This window comes from Telmatherina bonti, assembly GCF_933228915.1.
Source record: "Telmatherina bonti genome assembly, chromosome: 13".
NCBI lineage: Eukaryota > Metazoa > Chordata > Actinopteri > Atheriniformes > Telmatherinidae > Telmatherina > Telmatherina bonti.
This window is the reverse complement of record NC_136611.1, coordinates 1,400,135-1,423,694: the sequence shown is the minus strand read 5'-3', so window position 1 is coordinate 1,423,694 and position 23,560 is coordinate 1,400,135. Positions and strand designations below refer to the sequence as shown.

The 23,560-nt window shown below is 48.4% G+C and overlaps 2 protein-coding genes across 4 annotated transcripts in view; one reads left to right on the top strand and one right to left on the bottom strand.

Annotated features, from left to right (window-relative positions):
* The first annotated feature begins 13,660 nt into the window (after positions 1-13,660).
* On the top strand, positions 13,661-21,997 carry ptgesl (prostaglandin E synthase 2-like). Its single transcript, XM_079252133.1, has 7 exons — positions 13,661-13,943; positions 17,836-18,021; positions 18,093-18,148; positions 19,320-19,472; positions 20,416-20,616; positions 20,687-20,804; positions 21,146-21,997. The coding sequence occupies exons 1-7, from the start codon at positions 13,677-13,679 to the stop codon at positions 21,284-21,286; spliced, it is 1,122 nt and encodes a 373-aa protein (XP_079108259.1). The 5' UTR covers positions 13,661-13,676; the 3' UTR covers positions 21,287-21,997.
* Positions 21,998-22,147: 150 nt separating this feature from the next.
* Positions 22,148-23,560, bottom strand: part of gle1 (GLE1 RNA export mediator) — a 28,932-nt gene continuing 27,519 nt past the window's right edge. The window contains exons 15-16 of one of the 3 annotated variants that reach the window (XM_079252131.1): positions 22,555-22,642; positions 22,148-22,522 (exon numbers count right to left, since the gene is read on the bottom strand). In XM_079252131.1, coding sequence (XP_079108257.1) covers positions 22,574-22,642 — 69 coding nt within the window. In that variant the 3' untranslated portion in view covers positions 22,148-22,522; positions 22,555-22,573. Of the gene's footprint in view, positions 22,643-23,560 lie in introns of all 3 variants that reach the window. The other 2 variants (XM_079252132.1, XM_079252130.1) reach the window with 2 other exon arrangements.

Genomic DNA, 23,560 nt, shown 5'->3' with positions numbered 1-23,560 from the left:
CTCCTTCACCACCTGGAAACTCTACAGGACTTCTGCTCCTTCACCTGGAAACTCTACAGGAATTCTGCTCCTTCATCACCTGGAAACTCTACAGGACTTCTGCTCCTTCACCACCTGGAAACTCTACAGGACTTCTGCTCCTTCACCACCTGGAAACTCTACAGGACTTCTGCTCCTTCACCTGGAAACTCTACAGGACTTCTGCTCCTTCATCACCTGGAAACTCTACAGGACTTCTGCTCCTTCACCACCTGGAAACTCTACAGGACTTCTGCTCCTTCATCACCTGGAAACTCTACAGGACTTCTGCTCCTTCACCTGGAAACTCTACAGGACTTCTGCTCCTTCACCACCTGGAAACTCTACAGGACTTCTGCTCCTTCATCACCTGGAAACTCTACAGGACTTCTGCTCCTTCACCTGGAAACTCTACAGGACTTCTGCTCCTTCACCACCTGGAAACTCTACAGGACTTCTGCTCCTTCACCTGGAAACTCTACAGGACTTCTGCTCCTTCATCACCTGGAAACTCTACAGGACTTCTGCTCCTTCACCTGGAAACTCTACAGGACTTCTGCTCCTTCACCACCTGGAAACTCTACAGGACTTCTGCTCCTTCATCACCTGGAAACTCTACAGGACTTCTGCTCCTTCACCACCTGGAAACTCTACAGGACTTCTGCTCCTTCATCACCTGGAAACTCTACAGGACTTCTGCTCCTTCACCTGGAAACTCTACAGGACTTCTGCTCCTTCATCACCTGGAAACTCTACAGGACTTCTGCTCCTTCATCCACCTGGAAACTCTACAGGACTTCTGCTCCTTCACCCTGGAAACTCTACAGGACTTCTGCTCCTTCACCACCTGGAAACTCTACAGGACTTCTGCTCCTTCACCTGGAAACTCTACAGGACTTCTGCTCCTTCATCACCTGGAAACTCTACAGGACTTCTGCTCCTTCACCACCTGGAAACTCTACAGGACTTCTGCTCCTTCACCTGGAAACTCTACAGGACTTCTGCTCCTTCACCTGGAAACTCTACAGGACTTCTGCTCCTTCACCTGGAAACTCTACAGGACTTCTGCTCCTTCACCTGGAAACTCTACAGGACTTCTGCTCCTTCACCTGGAAACTCTACAGGACTTCTGCTCCTTCACCTGGAAACTCTACAGGACTTCTGCTCCTTCATCACCTGGAAACTCTACAGGACTTCTGCTCCTTCACCTGGAAACTCTACAGGACTTCTGCTCCTTCACCACCTGGAAACTCTACAGGACTTCTGCTCCTTCATCACCTGGAAACTCTACAGGACTTCTGCTCCTTCACCTGGAAACTCTACAGGACTTCTGCTCCTTCACCTGGAAACTCTACAGGACTTCTGCTCCTTCACCACCTGGAAACTCTACAGGACTTCTGCTCCTTCACCACCTGGAAACTCTACAGGACTTCTGCTCCTTCACCTGGAAACTCTACAGGACTTCTGCTCCTTCATCACCTGGAAACTCTACAGGACTTCTGCTCCTTCACCACCTGGAAACTCTACAGGACTTCTGCTCCTTCATCACCTGGAAACTCTACAGGACTTCTGCTCCTTCACCTGGAAACTCTACAGGACTTCTGCTCCTTCATCACCTGGAAACTCTACAGGACTTCTGCTCCTTCACCTGGAAACTCTACAGGACTTCTGCTCCTTCACCACCTGGAAACTCTACAGGACTTCTGCTCCTTCATCACCTGGAAACTCTACAGGACTTCTGCTCCTTCACCTGGAAACTCTACAGGACTTCTGCTCCTTCATCACCTGGAAACTCTACAGGACTTCTGCTCCTTCATCACCTGGAAACTCTACAGGACTTCTGCTCCTTCTCCTGGAAACTCTACAGGACTTCTGCTCCTTCATCACCTGGAAACTCTACAGGACTTCTGCTCCTTCACCTGGAAACTCTACAGGACTTCTGCTCCTTCATCACCTGGAAACTCTACAGGACTTCTGCTCCTTCACCTTGAAACTCTACAGGACTTCTGCTCCTTCATCACCTGGAAACTCTACAGGACTTCTGTTCCTTCATCACCTGGAAACTCTACAGGACTTCTGCTCCTTCACCTGGAAACTCTACAGGACTTCTGTTCCTTCATCACCTGGAAACTCTACAGGACTTCTGCTCCTTCACCTGGAAACTCTACAGGACTTCTGCTCCTTCATCACCTGGAAACTCTACAGGACTTCTGCTCCTTCATCACCTGGAAACTCTACAGGACTTCTGCTCCTTCACCTGGAAACTCTACAGGACTTCTGCTCCTTCACCTGGAAACTCTACAGGACTTCTGCTCCTTCACCTGGAAACTCTACAGGACTTCTGCTCCTTCATCACCTGGAAACTCTACAGGACTTCTGCTCCTTCATCACCTGGAAACTCTACAGGACTTCTGCTCCTTCACCACCTGGAAACTCTACAGGACTTCTGCTCCTTCATCACCTGGAAACTCTACAGGACTTCTGCTCCTTCATCACCTGGAAACTCTACAGGACTTCTGCTCCTTCACCACCTGGAAACTCTACAGGACTTCTGCTCCTTCATCACCTGGAAACTCTACAGGACTTCTGCTCCTTCACCTGGAAACTCTACAGGACTTCTGCTCCTTCACCTGGAAACTCTACAGGACTTCTGCTCCTTCACCACCTGGAAACTCTACAGGACTTCTGCTCCTTCATCACCTGGAAACTCTACAGGACTTCTGCTCCTTCATCACCTGGAAACTCTACAGGACTTCTGCTCCTTCACCTGGAAACTCTACAGGACTTCTGCTCCTTCACCTGGAAACTCTACAGGACTTCTGCTCCTTCACCTGGAAACTCTACAGGACTTCTGCTCCTTCACCACCTGGAAACTCTACAGGACTTCTGCTCCTTCACCACCTGGAAACTCTACAGGACTTCTGCTCCTTCATCACCTGGAAACTCTACAGGACTTCTGCTCCTTCACCACCTGGAAACTCTACAGGACTTCTGCTCCTTCATCACCTGGAAACTCTACAGGACTTCTGCTCCTTCACCTGGAAACTCTACAGGACTTCTGCTCCTTCATCACCTGGAAACTCTACAGGACTTCTGCTCCTTCACCTGGAAACTCTACAGGACTTCTGCTCCTTCATCACCTGGAAACTCTACAGGACTTCTGCTCCTTCATCACCTGGAAACTCTACAGGACTTCTGCTCCTTCATCACCTGGAAACTCTACAGGACTTCTGCTCCTTCATCACCTGGAAACTCTACAGGACTTCTGCTCCTTCACCTGGAAACTCTACAGGACTTCTGCTCCTTCATCACCTGGAAACTCTACAGGACTTCTGCTCCTTCATCACCTGGAAACTCTACAGGACTTCTGCTCCTTCATCACCTGGAAACTCTACAGGACTTCTGCTCCTTCATCACCTGGAAACTCTACAGGACTTCTGCTCCTTCATCACCTGGAAACTCTACAGGACTTCTGCTCCTTCACCTGGAAACTCTACAGGACTTCTGCTCCTTCACCTGGAAACTCTACAGGACTTCTGCTCCTTCATCACCTGGAAACTCTACAGGACTTCTGCTCCTTCACCTGGAAACTCTACAGGACTTCTGCTCCTTCACCACCTGGAAACTCTACAGGACTTCTGCTCCTTCACCTGGAAACTCTACAGGACTTCTGCTCCTTCATCACCTGGAAACTCTACAGGACTTCTGCTCCTTCATCACCTGGAAACTCTACAGGACTTCTGCTCCTTCACCACCTGGAAACTCTACAGGACTTCTGCTCCTTCACCACCTGGAAACTCTACAGGACTTCTGCTCCTTCATCACCTGGAAACTCTACAGGACTTCTGCTCCTTCATCACCTGGAAACTCTACAGGACTTCTGCTCCTTCATCACCTGGAAACTCTACAGGACTTCTGCTCCTTCACCACCTGGAAACTCTACAGGACTTCTGCTCCTTCATCACCTGGAAACTCTACAGGACTTCTGCTCCTTCATCACCTGGAAACTCTACAGGACTTCTGCTCCTTCATCACCTGGAAACTCTACAGGACTTCTGCTCCTTCACCTGGAAACTCTACAGGACTTCTGCTCCTTCATCACCTGGAAACTCTACAGGACTTCTGCTCCTTCATCACCTGGAAACTCTACAGGACTTCTGCTCCTTCATCACCTGGAAACTCTACAGGACTTCTGCTCCTTCATCACCTGGAAACTCTACAGGACTTCTGCTCCTTCATCACCTGGAAACTCTACAGGACTTCTGCTCCTTCACCACCTGGAAACTCTACAGGACTTCTGCTCCTTCACCTGGAAACTCTACAGGACTTCTGCTCCTTCATCACCTGGAAACTCTACAGGACTTCTGCTCCTTCATCACCTGGAAACTCTACAGGACTTCTGCTCCTTCATCACCTGGAAACTCTACAGGACTTCTGCTCCTTCACCTGGAAACTCTACAGGACTTCTGCTCCTTCATCACCTGGAAACTCTACAGGACTTCTGCTCCTTCATCACCTGGAAACTCTACAGGACTTCTGCTCCTTCATCACCTGGAAACTCTACAGGACTTCTGCTCCTTCACCTGGAAACTCTACAGGACTTCTGCTCCTTCACCTGGAAACTCTACAGGACTTCTGCTCCTTCATCACCTGGAAACTCTACAGGACTTCTGCTCCTTCATCACCTGGAAACTCTACAGGACTTCTGCTCCTTCATCACCTGGAAACTCTACAGGACTTCTGCTCCTTCACCTGGAAACTCTACAGGACTTCTGCTCCTTCACCTGGAAACTCTACAGGACTTCTGCTCCTTCATCACCTGGAAACTCTACAGGACTTCTGCTCCTTCATCACCTGGAAACTCTACAGGACTTCTGCTCCTTCATCACCTGGAAACTCTACAGGACTTCTGCTCCTTCATCAAATGGAAACTCTACAGGACTTCTGCTCCTTCATCACCTGGAAACTCTACAGGACTTCTGCTCCTTCACCACCTGGAAACTCTACAGGACTTCTGCTCCTTCACCTGGAAACTCTACAGGACTTCTGCTCCTTCATCACCTGGAAACTCTACAGGACTTCTGCTCCTTCATCACCTGGAAACTCTACAGGACTTCTGCTCCTTCATCACCTGGAAACTCTACAGGACTTCTGCTCCTTCACCTGGAAACTCTACAGGACTTCTGCTCCTTCATCACCTGGAAACTCTACAGGACTTCTGCTCCTTCATCACCTGGAAACTCTACAGGAATTCTGCTCCTTCATCACCTGGAAACTCTACAGGACTTCTGCTCCTTCACCTGGAAACTCTACAGGACTTCTGCTCCTTCATCACCTGGAAACTCTACAGGAATTCTGCTCCTTCATCACCTGGAAACTCTACAGGACTTCTGCTCCTTCACCTGGAAACTCTACAGGACTTCTGCTCCTTCATCACCTGGAAACTCTACAGGACTTCTGCTCCTTCATCACCTGGAAACTCTACAGGACTTCTGCTCCTTCATCACCTGGAAACTCTACAGGACTTCTGCTCCTTCATCACCTGGAAACTCTACAGGACTTCTGCTCCTTCATCACCTGGAAACTCTACAGGACTTCTGCTCCTTCATCACCTGGAAACTCTACAGGACTTCTGCTCCTTCATCACCTGGAAACTCTACAGGAATTCTGCTCCTTCATCACCTGGAAACTCTACAGGAATTCTGCTCCTTCATCACCTGGAAACTCTACAGGACTTCTGCTCCTTCACCTGGAAACTCTACAGGACTTCTGCTCCTTCACCTGGAAACTCTACAGGACTTCTGCTCCTTCACCTGGAAACTCTACAGGACTTCTGCTCCTTCATCACCTGGAAACTCTACAGGACTTCTGCTCCTTCATCACCTGGAAACTCTACAGGACTTCTGCTCCTTCATCACCTGGAAACTCTACAGGACTTCTGCTCCTTCATCACCTGGAAACTCTACAGGACTTCTGCTCCTTCACCTGGAAACTCTACAGGACTTCTGCTCCTTCATCACCTGGAAACTCTACAGGACTTCTGCTCCTTCATCACCTGGAAACTCTACAGGACTTCTGCTCCTTCATCACCTGGAAACTCTACAGGACTTCTGCTCCTTCACCACCTGGAAACTCTACAGGACTTCTGCTCCTTCACCACCTGGAAACTCTACAGGACTTCTGCTCCTTCACCACCTGGAAACTCTACAGGAATTCTGCTCCTTCATCACCTGGAAACTCTACAGGACTTCTGCTCCTTCACCTGGAAACTCTACAGGACTTCTGCTCCTTCACCACCTGGAAACTCTACAGGACTTCTGCTCCTTCATCACCTGGAAACTCTACAGGACTTCTGCTCCTTCATCACCTGGAAACTCTACAGGACTTCTGCTCCTTCACCTGGAAACTCTACAGGACTTCTGCTCCTTCACCTGGAAACTCTACAGGACTTCTGCTCCTTCATCACCTGGAAACTCTACAGGACTTCTGCTCCTTCACCTGGAAACTCTACAGGACTTCTGCTCCTTCACCTGGAAACTCTACAGGACTTCTGCTCCTTCACCACCTGGAAACTCTACAGGACTTCTGCTCCTTCACCACCTGGAAACTCTACAGGACTTCTGCTCCTTCACCACCTGGAAACTCTACAGGACTTCTGCTCCTTCACCACCTGGAAACTCTACAGGACTTCTGCTCCTTCACCACCTGGAAACTCTACAGGACTTCTGCTCCTTCATCACCTGGAAACTCTACAGGACTTCTGCTCCTTCATCACCTGGAAACTCTACAGGACTTCTGCTCCTTCATCACCTGGAAACTCTACAGGACTTCTGCTCCTTCATCACCTGGAAACTCTACAGGACTTCTGCTCCTTCATCACCTGGAAACTCTACAGGACTTCTGCTCCTTCACCTGGAAACTCTACAGGACTTCTGCTCCTTCACCTGGAAACTCTACAGGACTTCTGCTCCTTCATCACCTGGAAACTCTACAGGACTTCTGCTCCTTCATCACCTGGAAACTCTACAGGACTTCTGCTCCTTCATCACCTGGAAACTCTACAGGACTTCTGCTCCTTCATCACCTGGAAACTCTACAGGACTCCTGCTCCTTCACCTGGAAACTCTACAGGACTTCTGCTCCTTCACCTGGAAACTCTACAGGACTTCTGCTCCTTCATCACCTGGAAACTCTACAGGACTTCTGCTCCTTCACCTGGAAACTCTACAGGACTTCTGCTCCTTCATCACCTGGAAACTCTACAGGACTTCTGCTCCTTCACCTGGAAACTCTACAGGACTTCTGCTCCTTCATCACCTGGAAACTCTACAGGACTTCTGCTCCTTCACCACCTGGAAACTCTACAGGACTTCTGCTCCTTCATCACCTGGAAACTCTACAGGACTTCTGCTCCTTCACCACCTGGAAACTCTACAGGACTTCTGCTCCTTCACCTGGAAACTCTACAGGACTTCTGCTCATTCATCACCTGGAAACTCTACAGGACTTCTGCTCCTTCACCTGGAAACTCTACAGGACTTCTGCTCCTTCACCTGGAAACTCTACAGGACTTCTGCTCCTTCATCACCTGGAAACTCTACAGGACTTCTGCTCCTTCACCTGGAAACTCTACAGGACTTCTGCTCCTTCACCACCTGGAAACTCTACAGGACTTCTGCTCCTTCATCACCTGGAAACTCTACAGGACTTCTGCTCCTTCATCACCTGGAAACTCTACAGGACTTCTGCTCCTTCATCACCTGGAAACTCTACAGGACTTCTGCTCCTTCATCACCTGGAAACTCTACAGGACTTCTGCTCCTTCACCACCTGGAAACTCTACAGGACTTCTGCTCCTTCATCACCTGGAAACTCTACAGGACTTCTGCTCCTTCACCTGGAAACTCTACAGGACTTCTGCTCCTTCATCACCTGGAAACTCTACAGGACTTCTGCTCCTTCATCACCTGGAAACTCTACAGGACTTCTGCTCCTTCATCACCTGGAAACTCTACAGGACTTCTGCTCCTTCATCACCTGGAAACTCTACAGGACTTCTGCTCCTTCATCACCTGGAAACTCTACAGGACTTCTGCTCCTTCACCTGGAAACTCTACAGGACTTCTGCTCCTTCATCACCTGGAAACTCTACAGGACTTCTGCTCCTTCATCACCTGGAAACTCTACAGGAATTCTGCTCCTTCATCACCTGGAAACTCTACAGGAATTCTGCTCCTTCATCACCTGGAAACTCTACAGGACTTCTGCTCCTTCATCACCTGGAAACTCTACAGGACTTCTGCTCCTTCATCACCTGGAAACTCTACAGGACTTCTGCTCCTTCATCACCTGGAAACTCTACAGGACTTCTGCTCCTTCACCTGGAAACTCTACAGGACTTCTGCTCCTTCACCACCTGGAAACTCTACAGGAATTCTGCTCCTTCATCACCTGGAAACTCTACAGGACTTCTGCTCCTTCATCACCTGGAAACTCTACAGGAATTCTGCTCCTTCATCACCTGGAAACTCTACAGGAATTCTGCTCCTTCATCACCTGGAAACTCTACAGGACTTCTGCTCCTTCACCTGGAAACTCTACAGGACTTCTGCTCCTTCATCACCTGGAAACTCTACAGGACTTCTGCTCCTTCACCTGGAAACTCTACAGGACTTCTGCTCCTTCATCACCTGGAAACTCTACAGGACTTCTGCTCCTTCACCTGGAAACTCTACAGGACTTCTGCTCCTTCATCACCTGGAAACTCTACAGGACTTCGGCTCCTTCACCACCTGGAAACTCTACAGGACTTCTGCTCCTTCATCACCTGGAAACTCTACAGGACTTCTGCTCCTTCATCACCTGGAAACTCTACAGGACTTCGGCTCCTTCACCACCTGGAAACTCTACAGGACTTCTGCTCCTTCATCACCTGGAAAGTCTACAGGACTTCTGCTCCTTCACCTGGAAACTCTACAGGACTTCTGCTCCTTCATCACCTGGAAACTCTACAGGACTTCTGCTCCTTCACCTGGAAACTCTACAGGACTTCTGCTCCTTCACCTGGAAACTCTACAGGACTTCTGCTCCTTCACCTGGAAACTCTACAGGACTTCTGCTCCTTCACCTGGAAACTCTACAGGACTTCTGTTCCTTCACCTGGAAACTCTACAGGACTTCTGCTCCTTCATCACCTGGAAACTCTACAGGACTTCTGCTCCTTCATCACCTGGAAACTCTACAGGACTTCTGCTCCTTCATCACCTGGAAACTCTACAGGACTTCTGCTCCTTCACCTGGAAACTCTACAGGACTTCTGCTCCTTCACCTGGAAACTCTACAGGACTTCTGCTCCTTCACCACCTGGAAACTCTACAGGACTTCTGTTCCTTCACCTGGAAACTCTACAGGACTTCTGCTCCTTCATCACCTGGAAACTCTACAGGACTTCTGCTCCTTCATCACCTGGAAACTCTACAGGACTTCTGCTCCTTCATCACCTGGAAACTCTACAGGACTTCTGCTCCTTCACCTGGAAACTCTACAGGACTTCTGCTCCTTCACCTGGAAACTCTACAGGACTTCTGCTCCTTCACCTGGAAACTCTACAGGACTTCTGCTCCTTCATCACCTGGAAACTCTACAGGACTTCTGCTCCTTCACCACCTGGAAACTCTACAGGACTTCTGCTCCTTCACCACCTGGAAACTCTACAGGACTTCTGCTCCTTCACCTGGAAACTCTACAGGACTTCTGTTCCTTCACCTGGAAACTCTACAGGACTTCTGCTCCTTCATCACCTGGAAACTCTACAGGACTTCTGCTCCTTCATCACCTGGAAACTCTACAGGACTTCTGCTCCTTCACCTGGAAACTCTACAGGACTTCTGCTCCTTCACCTGGAAACTCTACAGGACTTCTGCTCCTTCACCTGGAAACTCTACAGGACTTCTGCTCCTTCACCACCTGGAAACTCTACAGGACTTCTGCTCCTTCACCACCTGGAAACTCTACAGGACTTCTGCTCCTTCACCACCTGGAAACTCTACAGGACTTCTGCTCCTTCACCACCTGGAAACTCTACAGGACTTCTGCTCCTTCACCTGGAAACTCTACAGGACTTCTGCTCCTTCATCACCTGGAAACTCTACAGGACTTCTGCTCCTTCACCTGGAAACTCTACAGGACTTCTGCTCCTTCACCACCTGGAAACTCTACAGGACTTCTGCTCCTTCACCTGGAAACTCTACAGGACTTCTGCTCCTTCATCACCTGGAAACTCTACAGGACTTCTGCTCCTTCACCTGGAAACTCTACAGGACTTCTGCTCCTTCATCACCTGGAAACTCTACAGGACTTCTGCTCCTTCACCTGGAAACTCTACAGGACTTCTGCTCCTTCATCACCTGGAAACTCTACAGGACTTCTGCTCCTTCACCTGGAAACTCTACAGGACTTCTGCTCCTTCATCACCTGGAAACTCTACAGGACTTCTGCTCCTTCATCACCTGGAAACTCTACAGGACTTCTGCTCCTTCATCACCTGGAAACTCTACAGGACTTCTGCTCCTTCACCACCTGGAAACTCTACAGGACTTCTGCTCCTTCATCACCTGGAAACTCTACAGGACTTCTGCTCCTTCACCACCTGGAAACTCTACAGGACTTCTGCTCCTTCACCTGGAAACTCTACAGGACTTCTGCTCCTTCACCTGGAAACTCTACAGGACTTCTGCTCCTTCACCACCTGGAAACTCTACAGGACTTCTGCTCCTTCATCATCTCGAAACTCTACAGGACTTCTGCTCCTTCACCACCTGGAAACTCTACAGGACTTCTGCTCCTTCATCACCTGGAAACTCTACAGGACTTCTGCTCCTTCACCTGGAAACTCTACAGGACTTCTGCTCCTTCATCACCTGGAAACTCTACAGGACTTCTGCTCCTTCATCACCTGGAAACTCTACAGGACTTCTGCTCCTTCATCACCTGGAAACTCTACAGGACTTCTGCTCCTTCACCACCTGGAAACTCTACAGGACTTCTGCTCCTTCATCACCTGGAAACTCTACAGGACTTCTGCTCCTTCACCTGGAAACTCTACAGGACTTCTGCTCCTTCACCTGGAAACTCTACAGGACTTCTGCTCCTTCATCACCTGGAAACTCTACAGGACTTCTGCTCCTTCATCACCTGGAAACTCTACAGGACTTCTGCTCCTTCATCACCTGGAAACTCTACAGGACTTCTGCTCCTTCACCACCTGGAAACTCTACAGGACTTCTGCTCCTTCATCACCTGGAAACTCTACAGGACTTCTGCTCCTTCATCACCTGGAAACTCTACAGGACTTCTGCTCCTTCACCACCTGGAAACTCTACAGGACTTCTGCTCCTTCATCACCTGGAAACTCTACAGGACTTCTGCTCCTTCACCTGGAAACTCTACAGGACTTCTGCTCCTTCACCACCTGGAAACTCTACAGGACTTCTGCTCCTTCACCTGGAAACTCTACAGGACTTCTGCTCCTTCATCACCTGGAAACTCTACAGGACTTCTGCTCCTTCACCTGGAAACTCTACAGGACTTCTGCTCCTTCATCACCTGGAAACTCTACAGGACTTCTGCTCCTTTATCACCTGGAAACTCTACAGGACTTCTGCTCCTTCACCTGGAAACTCTACAGGACTTCTGCTCCTTCATCACCTGGAAACTCTACAGGACTTCTGCTCCTTTATCACCTGGAAACTCTACAGGACTTCTGCTCCTTCATCACCTGGAAACTCTACAGGACTTCTGCTCCTTCACCTGGAAACTCTACAGGACTTCTGCTCCTTCATCACCTGGAAACTCTACAGGACTTCTGCTCCTTCATCACCTGGAAACTCTACAGGACTTCTGCTCCTTCCTTTCTTGCTCTATTGTTTGTGACTGTATACTGAATGTATACTGTATGTTCTATCCTTTATTACAATAAAGAAAATTATAAAAATAAATAAATAAATAAAAAAGCTCGGTGGTGGTCTCTGAGGACAACAGGACGGACCGTTCCACTGGAGAGCAAACGGAGGTCAACAGACTAGCTTACAGAGCGCATCGAGCTCTATGCTCTCTACATTCTACATTCATAACAGATTAAATTAAATATTGATACTCTCTGTAGTTTCTCCATGAACTACCCTGAAACAATTGTACATTTATTTTGGTCTTGCCCAGCTGTTAAAATATTCTGGCAAAGGTTTTGTAATCTGATTCCTGATAAAATTGATATAAACTTTGTTTTATTCTGGAGGGATGTACTGCTTGGTCTCATAGCAAAGGACTCTCATGACAATTCCAGTATGTATTTGATAAACCTCCTCCTTATTATGGCTAAGTCCCATATTCATAACTGTAAATTCACAAATAAAAAACATGTTTCTCAGCCTTTGTAGGTGAGTTCAAGCTATACATCACCTCTATCCTTCATTCTAAAAAGCAAAAAGCAATTGAAACTATATCTGCCTGTAATATGTTTAAGCTGTTATAACCCCGTTTAAGTTTTACTGTTATTTTTTATTTATTTTACTTTTTTTCCCTACATGTTATTTATTATTATTCTTATTTTTTTCCCTTTTTGTTTTCTCTTTGTCCTGCTGTTATGTACTTTGTATAAATTAACTGCTTTGTATGGACAACCTATTTTTACTATCTGTCACTGTTTTAATAAAGTTCATGAAAAAAAAAAAAATTGAAGCTCGGTGGGCGGTTCCTACCATCGCCATCTTGGCAGGGGCATGCGTGTCGTCTAACCTGGAAAATACAAATATGGGCAAAGAGGTGGAGCTGAGAGGGGGGCTGTGAGCGTCATGGTGGATGATTGACATCAAGCGAACTCCGAGCTTTCTGTAGCTAAGAGCTAACCGAGCTAACCCGGAGATAACAGGAGCTAACCAGCTAACGGAGGTAAGCGGGCTAAAGCTAAGTCACGTTGTTAACTGGCTAAAAACTGCGGTTGTTCTACGTTATTTTGACGTGAAGCGGGAGATCAGTACCTGTCAATCAAAAGGACACGCCCCTAAGTATACCGAATTTCGAGATTAAATTACTTTTAAACGGACGAGTTAGAAAAAAATTCACTCTCCCCACAGTTGTCAGCCTGACCTATTAAACCTAAAATGGATTTTTTAACCAGGCTGTAAACATGTTTATTTCTGCTGTAAACATGTTTATTCCTGCTGTAAACATGTTTATTTCAGCTGTAAACATGTTTATTCCTGCTGTAAACATGTTTATTTCAGCTGTAAACATGTTTATTTCAGCTGTAAACATGTTTATTCCTGCTGTAAACATGTTTATTTCAGCTGTAAACGTGTTTATTCCTGCTGTAAACATGTTTATTCCTGCTGTAAACATGTTTATTCCTGCTGTAAACATGTTTATTCCTGCTGTAAACATGTTTATTTCAGCTGTAAACATGTTTATTTCTGCTGTGAAGTTGGTCTTTTTAACATGGGAGTCTATGGGGATTCGCTCTGTTTTGCAGCCCCTAGTGGATGAAGGGGGAACTGCAGTTTTATGCACTTCCACATAGATTGCCGCTTGTATGTCTATGTGTATTATGTCTATGAAGCCCCGTAATCCCTCGCGGTGCATTATGGGACTTATGTAAAACCAGCATGGCGGCCGCCTGTGCCAGAGCGCTGAGTAAGGTCGGTTCGGGTCCAGTCCGCAGGTTCGGTTCCGTCTCCTACCTGCTGGGGAATGTGGGCCCACGCGGGTCCAGGAGGGCCTACGGTACCGGGGCGGGGTTCCGGTCCACACCGATCCCTGTGCGGACGGGAGGAGGCGGGGTGCTGGTCTTCCTGCTGGGAGGAGGTTTGGGTTTCTACCAGACCCTGAAGCCGAACCAGAACCAGCAGAACCGGGCTGATGGGGACGCACAGGTGAGTCTAGAAGAACCGGGTCAAGGTGGTTCTGGTGTCAAGCTGAGCTTTAATGTGGACAGTTTCCAGTTCCGTCCTCTGTCCTGGTCCTGGTTCTGGTTCTGTCAGACCCGTTTCCAGTCCAGTTCCTGGGTTTTGTGACCTCATCCTATGACAGCTTTTAGAATCCATGTTTCCATGGAGACTATTTATAATGATGCCCAATTCAATTCAATTCAATTCAACTTTATTTATATCGCGTCAAATCACGGCAATGCCATCTCAAGACGCTTTACAGACAGAGGGGAAAACATAATGAAGGCCAATTCATAACAGCCTATATAAGGAAACCAACAGATTGAGTTGAGTCCAACTCAATCTCCCATCCTGAGCAAGCACACTGGCGACAGTGGGAAGGAAAAAACTCCCTTTTAACAGGAAGGAAACCTCCGGCAGAACCCGGCTCAGGACAGGCAGCCATCTGCCTCTGCTGTGTGGGGGGAAGAGGACAGAAAGACAACAGACAACAGGAACTGCTACTCCCGGCCAGGGAGACCTGCTGAGACAGGAGACATACATGTTAATGATGCAACACTGTTATGGGGGGAGGGGGTTAAAGAGAGAGATAAAGAGAAAACGAAAGAAGCTCAGTGTATCAGGAAATGTCCCTCAGCAGTCTAAACCTATAGCAGCATAACTAAGGGATGCTAACCATCCCTAGCTATAGGACTTATCAAAAAGATAAGTCTTCAGCCTAGTCTTAAAGGTGGGGAGGGTGTCTGCTTCCCTAACACTAACTGGGAGCTTATTCCATAAGAGAGGGGCCTGATAACCAAAGGCTCTGCCTCCTGCTCGGCTCTTTGAGACTCTAGGAACCACAAGTAAGCCTGCAGTCTGCGAACGAAGTACTCTGCTTGGTATATAAGGAACTATGAGGTCTTTGATATATAGTGGTGCCTGGTTGTGGAGGGCTTTATATGTAAGGAGAAGGATTTTAAATTCTATTCTAGATAAGTACGGACACAAGTCCTTTGTCTGAGGCCATAAGAAGGTCATTAGTAACTTTCACCAATGCTGTCTCAGTGCTATGATGAGCTCTAAATCCTGACTGAAACTCTTCTAATAAATTATTTCTGCTCAGGTGGGCATGTAGCTGAGCTGAAACTATTTTCTCCAGAATTTTGGACATAAACGGGAGATTAGATATAGGTCTATAATTTGCTATCACCTCTGGATCCAGAGATTGCTTTTTAAGTAAAGGCTTGATTACAGCAGTTTTAAATGATTGTGGTACATATCCTGTCACTAAAGACATATTGATAAGATTTAGTAGTGATGTATTAATTAAAGGGAAAATGTCCTTAAAGAGGCTCGTTGGGAGAGGGTCTAAGATACAGGTGGATGGTTTAGATGAAGCTATTATTTTAGTTAATTCAGAGGGTTGGACAGGACAGAAACTATTTAGACACAAGTCAGATCCTGGTTCTAAGGATGCTTCGGAGACCACAACAGGCTCAACATTATAGGTAGAAGGAAGAGTATTGTGAATTTGATCTCTAATAGTGTCAATTTTATTCCTGAAAAAATACATGAAATCATCACAGCTAAGTGAGAAAGGAATACATGGCTCCTCAGCGCTCCGGCTCCTAGTAAGCCTAGCTACAGTGCTGAAAAGAAACCGAGGGTTGTTTTTGTTTTCCTCTATCAATGATGAATAATAAGCTGTTCTTGCCGTACGTAAGGCTTTTTTGTATACGATTAAACTTTCTTTCCAGGTTAAGTGAGACTCCTCTAGTCCTTATGAACGCCATCTGTTTTCCAAACGCCTTGATGCCTGTTTTAGAGCTCGAAGCTGGGAATTAAACCAGGGAGCCTTCATAATCTTACCTAATTTCTTCTTCTTTAGGGGAGCAACATTATCCAAGGTTGTACGCCTTGAAGCTGTTATAGTATCAGCATGTAGATCAATCTGAGCAGGAGTAAGGCTTAAAGGGGGACTCTCAGTCATGCTAACACATGGTAGAGGGGAAAAAATTGATTCAATTGATTGTTTAAATTTTGTAATATTATTGTCTGATAAACATCTACTATAGTAGAATTTATTTTTGGTCAGTGAGGAATCAAATAAAGTGAATTCAAAGGTTAATAAGAAGTGATCAGACAAGACAGGGTTTGGAGGAAATACTTTGAGCTTATCAGTCTCAATACCAGATGTTAGAACCAGATCAAGAGTGTGACCATGAGAGTGAGCGGCTCCATGGACAGCAGGTCCAGATGGATCTCAGGTCTGGTTCAGGTTCTGCAGACCTCCAAGTACTGATCTGTCAGCTGCATACGTCATAGTGGTGCCAAGCCCTGTCCTAGTTCAAAGGCTCCTCCCAGTCCTCCCTTCGTTTGGCTCCAGATCAGCTTAAAATGAAGGCTACAAGAGATGTATCCTCAGCGCCCTCTGCTATCCCAGAATTCATTGTGTCTGATAGAAAAAAATGAGCAGCAGAACGCTGGTGTAGGTACCACTGTAGACCCGGTAGTCTATGTAGTCTGTAGACCGCCCGGTAGTCTATGTAGTCTGTAGACCGCCCGGTAGTCTATGTAGTCTGTAGACCGCCCGGTAGTCTATGTAGTCTGTAGAACGCCCGGTAGTCTATGTAGTCTGTAGACCGCCCGGTAGTCTATGTAGTCTGTAGACCGCCCGGTAGTCTATGTAGTCTGTAGAACGCCCGGTAGTCTATGTAGTCTGTAGAACGCCCGGTAGTCTATGTAGTCTGTAGACCGCCCGGTAGTCTATGTAGTCTGTAGAACGCCCGGTAGTCTATGTAGTCTGTAGAACGCCCGGTAGTCTATGTAGTCTGTAGACCGCCCGGTAGTCTATGTAGTCTGTAGACCGCCCGGTAGTCTATGTAGTCTGTAGACCGCCCGGTAGTCTATGTAGTCTGTAGACCGCCCGGTAGTCTATGTAGTCTGTAGACCGCCCGGTAGTCTATGTAGTCTGTAGAACGCCCGGTAGTCTATGTAGTCTGTAGAACGCCCGGTAGTCTATGTAGTCTGTAGAACGCCCGGTAGTCTATGTAGTCTGTAGACCGCCCGGTAGTCTATGTAGTCTGTAGAACGCCCGGTAGTCTATGTAGTCTGTAGACCGCCCGGTAGTCTATGTAGTCTGTAGAACGCCCGGTAGTCTATGTAGTCTGTAGACCGCCCGGTAGTCTATGTAGTCTGTAGACCGCCCGGTAGTCTATGTAGTCTGTAGAACGCCCGGTAGTCTATGTAGTCTGTAGAACGCCCGGTAGTCTATGTAGTCTGTAGAACGCCCGGTAGTCTATGTAGTCTGTAGACCGCCCGGTAGTCTATGTAGTCTGTAGACCGCCCGGTAGTCTATGTAGTCTGTAGACCGCCCGGTAGTCTATGTAGTCTGTAGAACGCCCGGTAGTCTATGTAGTCTGTAGACCGCCCGGTAGTCTATGTAGTCTGTAGAACGCCCGGTAGTCTATGTAGTCTGTAGAACGCCCGGTAGTCTATGTAGTCTGTAGAACGCCCGGTAGTCTATGTAGTCTGTAGACCGCCCGGTAGTCTATGTAGTCTGTAGACCGCCCGGTAGTCTATGTAGTCTGTAGACCGCCCGGTAGTCTATGTAGTCTGTAGACCGCCCGGTAGTCTATGTAGTCTGTAGAACGCCCGGTAGTCTATGTAGTCTGTAGAACACCCGGTAGTCTATGTAGTCTGTAGAACACCCGGTAGTCTATGTAGTCTGTAGACCTGGAGGTGTGCAGAACCTGAATTGAGAAACACCCGAAGTCGACGGGACTCAAGCTGCCCAACTGGAAGCGGTGGTCTCCAGCAGCAGCAGACATCCTCCAGCTGGTCTGGTACTGGTGTGGTGGACTGGTGAGAGTTTCAGGTTTCTTCTGTGTGTCAGGTTTCAGGAGGTCCGAAGCTGACGTTGTACCAGTACAAGACCTGCCCGTTCTGCAGCAAGGTGCGGGCCTTCCTGGACTACCACGGCCTGCCGTACGAGGTGGTGGAGGTGAACCCGGTGATGAGGCAGGAGATCCAGTGGTCCTCCTACAGGAAGGTCCCCATCCTGATGGTGGACGACCAGCTGGTGAGACCCGACTGCTGCAAAGTCACCAGAAGCCGACAAACCTTGGTTTCATTCTGCTGCTTGTCTTTCAGCAACTCAACGACTCGTCCGTCATCATGAGCTCGCTGAAGACCTTCCTCATCAGCCGGTACGTAGTCCTCCCCCAAGACCTTCCTCATCAGCCGGTACGTAGTCCTCCCCCAAGACCTTCCTCATCAGCCGGTACGTAGTCCTCCCCCAAGACCTTCCTCATCAGCCGGTACGTAGTCCTCCCCCAAGACCTTCCTCATCAGCCGGTACGTAGTCCTCCCCCAAGACCTTCCTCATCAGCCGGTACGTAGTCCTCCCCCAAGACCTTCCTCATCAGCCGGTACGTAGTCCTCCCCCAAGACCTTCCTCATCAGCCGGTACGTAGTCCTCCCCCACTCTCCCCCATAGTCCTCCCCCAAGACCTTCCTCATCAGCCGGTACGTAGTCCTCCCCCACTCTCCCCCATAGTCCTCCCCCAAGACCTTCCTCATCAGCCGGTACGTAGTCCTCCCCCACTCTCCCCCATAGTCCTCCCCCAAGACCTTCCTCATCAGCCGGTACGTAGTCCTCCCCCACTCTCCCCCATAGTCCTCCCCCAAGACCTTCCTCATCAGCCGATATGTTGTCCTCCCCCTAGTTCTCCCCCAGTCCTCCCCCAAGACCTTCCTCATCAGCCGGTACGTAGTCCTCCCCCAAGACCTTCCTCATCAGCCAGTACGTAGTCCTCCCCCAAGACCTTCCTCATCAGCCGGTACGTAGTCCTCCCCCACTCTCCCCCATAGTCCTCCCCCAAGACCTTCCTCATCAGCCGGTACGTAGTCCTCCCCCACTCTCCCCCATAGTCCTCCCCCAAGACCTTCCTCATCAGCCGGTACGTAGTCCTCCCCCACTCTCCCCCATAGTCCTCCCCCAAGACCTTCCTCATCAGCCGGTACGTAGTCCTCCCCCACTCTCCCCCATAGTCCTCCCCCAAGACCTTCCTCATCAGCCGGTACGTAGTCCTCCCCCACTCTCCCCCATAGTCCTCCCCCAAGACCTTCCTCATCAGCCGATATGTTGTCCTCCCCCTAGTTCTCCCCCAGTCCTCCCCCTAGTTCTCCCCCAGCCCTCTCCCCAGCCCTCCCCCAGTCCTCCCCCAGTTCCTTCAGGTTCCATCCACAAACCCTCAGCAGGAGAAATGTTGGCCGGGTGTCGGAAACAAGGAAACCTTCGATGAAAATCTTTCTTAAATCACAAAATTGTGCAGAAAAATTAAAGTTAAAGTGACCGTAGAGAACAAATGTCTGCAGGGAGAAAAGCCTGAGCGACATCCTGCGCTGCTACCCGGAGATGAAGTCCAGGAACGATGGGGGGAAGGAGGTGACGGAGTACAACAACAAGTACTGGCTGATGCTGAGCGAGGCAGAGACTGCTGCCACGTACCCGCAGAAGGACACGCAGAAGTAAGTCCAACCTGCAGTTCGGCCGCCGCACCTCGCCGCGCCTGCAAAGACACCAGGTATAAAGTCCAGTTCCTTTGCCCACGTGAATGTGGACGTCCGTTTTAAACTTTCTCGTCCATGCGTCTTTTTTACGTTGCCGTGGTTGTTCGTTCACCCACCAGGGGGCAATGCTGAGTTCATGGTCCTGACGCCGGCTGGTCGCCGTGACGCATTGCTATAAACTTTGTCACAACTATCCAAAAACACCAGAGGAAGAAAACCACTCCTACTTCTTCTGGTGCTTTTTATTTAGCAGTTTCTGTGTCATCTCCTTTGTATTCCTGTTCTTCTTCTATGGTTTGTTTTATTTACGGTACAACTCAGCACTGCCCCCAGTGGCTTCTGGTCGTACCACTCCGTTTTCTTTAAGTGACGGAGAGCTTAGCCACAGAGAAGCAAAGCAAGACTCAGACTAAACTTCCCATCCGTCTGTGTCTCCAGCTTCTGCGTAAAACCCTGAAATTAAATGCATATATTCAGATTGAAATTTAACGCGAATATTCAGATTCAAACATTACGAATCAATGATGAGTTTTAAAAAAAGCCCGAGTGCGTCTGGACCAATCGGAAACCCTTCATGTAAAAACAATGATGATGAATGATGAGCATGTTACTGACAGACGTTCATTCAGATGGATCTTTATCAAATCCAACAAAACGAGTACAGACCAGCGTCTCCTATTGGTTGCTACGGCAACGGTATCCATGTGACCGATCGTTGGTGGGGTCACACCAACTGAATCGCAGAGTTTCACAATCACTCCTCTTCAAACCCTCAGGGACAGAGAAGTCTGAAACACATTTCATCATTTCTATCGTAAAAAGGGGTCAATCGCCACAACGACTGCTTGTTAAAACGACTTTAAAGGTTTCACTTTCAGAAGAATTATTTTGTCCTTTTCAGAGAGGAGATGAAGTGGCGTCAGTGGGCCGATGATTGCCTTGTGCACCTCATATCTCCCAATGTGTACCGAACTACCGGTGAAGCCTTGGCCTCCTTTGACTACATTGTCCGCGAGGGCAAGTTTGGCACTGTGGAGGGCTTTTTTGCAAAGTATGTCGGCGCTGCGGCCATGTATGTCATCTCAAAGCGGCTGAAAAACCGGTAAGTTTTCATCAGCAGTAGCTACGGTGTTTGGATGTGAAGTGCTGACGCTTCATCTCCGGCCCGACAGACACAACCTGCAAGACGACGTCAGGGAGGATCTCTACAAGGCCGTCAACGATTGGGTGGCGGCCGTCGGCAAGAACAGGAAGTTTATGGGTGGCGATAAGCCCAACTTGGCAGATCTGGTGAGGAAGAAACCCGGTTCAGTTGATTCTTTTTATAATTACAGAGAATTATTCAACAATTTTTCAGTTTTTAAAAAGTTATATTTGAGAGAATGACGCACTAGACGAAGTTTTGGACTTGTGGCGCGCGGTTTTGGCCCTTTGACGAGCCGGTTTGGCCTCTCATACGGTCCAATCCGACCCACAAGATGAAGTATGGATTTAAGACATCCTGATGTTCCTGTGAAACATGAATTTTATGCTGGTATGTTTCTGGTCCGACACACCGGAGACCAGCTTGTTCTGGGTGTGGAACCTGAGCGACATTGATCTAATGGAAGGTCCTTTCTGTCCACCATCAGGCCGTGTTCGGAGTCCTCAGAGTGATGGAGGGCCTTCAGGCGTTCGACGACATGATGGACAACACCAGAGTTAAATACTGGTACAGACGCATGGAGAGAGCCACGCTCAACCACGAGGGTCGGTCTCAGAGCCAGCAGTGAGCGTCGGACGTGCACGGTGACACACAGCCTGAAGGGTCTGCGGCGTTTGTCGGAAGCCCAAACGCCACCAGAAGGTCTTCAGAAGCTCTGATTGGCTTCCTCTGAGGCACCTGCAGAGACTTAGCTGATAAAAAACCTGATCTATGATGTCATCTGGTGTCATTTCACCATTTAGGGACTCATCTGCTTTGTAGCGCCCTCTAGTGGGCAACCCTGGGAACTGCAGTTACATCCACCTCACCACGTTTCCAGGACATTTCTGACCACACACACAGCTCCAGATGTCTGATTCATTGAGTCATGGTGGGATAAAACCGCTCTAATCAGCGCCGTGTCGGTGGGATTCTCCTTCCTGGCTGAAATCCCAGAGTTCCTCAAAAAAAAAAGAACAAAAACCGGAACACAGAAGCTGCCTGTTAAAAAAAACAAAACTGTTTGGACTTTGATGCAAACTTTCCAGTTTTCTTCTCCTGAAGACGACGGTTGAAGAAGCCGCTGTTTGGTTGAAGACAGCTTCAGACGAGTCATTTAGTTCCTGTGATCAGTGTGTTTGTATTTATTTCAGATGATTGATTAGCTGATGAAGCAGCAGAAATGAGATGTCCCCGCCTGGCGTAGGTGGAGGTAAATTAATCTACCGTCTGTCACATGAACTGAAATGTCTCTGTGTGTACTTCTGCAAACGTTCAAATAAAACACAAATAAACTGGACTTTTGCTTTTATTGAAGGAAAGTTTCTATTCTACTCCTCGATCAGATCAGTCACCAAATTCACCGAGAATCTGATCAGAAATCAATCAAAATGATCCACGATCTGCACGAGTTCTAAGAGTCAGCCGTGATCCTCATCCCCCGATTCTTTCTGGAGGAAAATATTCTCAAGCGAGCCGATGTGTCCAACGTGCGTTTCCTTTTTCTGCTTCAGAGGAAAAACCACGATCCTAAATGTTTATAAAACGTCTTCAGCTCCCAGACCGCCGTGGAGGACGAATCACAGCCGAAACACTCGTCTAAAACGCGTTCAGTCCTTCCAACTCGGCAGCAGAAATAAAAATGTCTGAGCGCCCTGATCTGCCATCAAGAGATCCGACGGAAAAAACAAGAATCAGAGCAGAAAAGTCATCGTCCGTCCCCTGAATGTTTTCCAGCGTCGCGCCGCCGTCATGAGGGACCTCCAGAACGCGGCGCCGCCGTCATGAGGGACCTCCAGAACGCGGCGCCGCCGTCATGAGGGACCTCCAGAACGCGGCGCCGCCGTCATGAGGGACCTCCAGAACGCGGCGTTCATCAGCACCTCCAGAACGCGGAGCTCAGCTGGCCTTTGGGGGGGCTGATCTGTCGGCTCTGCAGTGACGTCTGCAGAGAGAAACATGACGTTACATTCATGCTGCTATTTAGGGATGTATCGGCTTTACCGATATCTGATACATCTCTTGATTTCTGATCCTGATATACGCTGCAAGTTTTCCATGTATCCCTGCTCCAACACACCTGACTGAAGTTAATCCGTCATTGAGCAGAACTTGGGCCGTTGGATCCCTTAAATATGGGCCAGGTGTGCTGGAGCAGGAATACACAGAAAACCTGTAGATGGACTTTGGACACCCCTGCACTAGATGAAGCTTGTCCTGCTGGTTGATGTGAAGGCACGCTCCTCAGGGAACAGCGGAGATGTGACCATCGTACACCGCACCAACCTTGCGGGTTCCTATGCCAACAGTGTCCATATTAGAGAGTTTGGGCACCCAGTCTCAGTGACACTGCTGGAGACCACCCAGCTACCCCCAGACAAATTGATGATATGCTCGAGTCGCTTCGTTCGACCTCTTCAAACATGATTGGTCTTGGAGACTTTAACGTCCATGTGGACTCGTCGTAGAATCCCTGCAAATGTTGGACCGTCTTGATCTACAAGAGTGTTGGAGTTCCTTCACACCGAGGGTCCCATTCTGGAGTCCATTCCCATTCCCAAGCTGCAGGTCTATGGCCTGGTGGTCTGGTGCATCAGACCACCAGGCCATAGACCTGATGGCCTGGTGCATCAGACCACCAGACCATAGACCTGCACCAAACATCGGCACCATTTTCTAAACCAAAACATTAAATCCATTTCAGACACATCACTCAATTCAACTCAGTTACAGTCAGAAGATTCAGGTTTGAACCCAACCTTTCATTTCACCACATTCAATATCTCTCTAACCTTTTTTAGTCGATGACTGAATCAAACTACAGACATTAATGTTAAAAATTCAGGCCCCATTAATGTCTGGA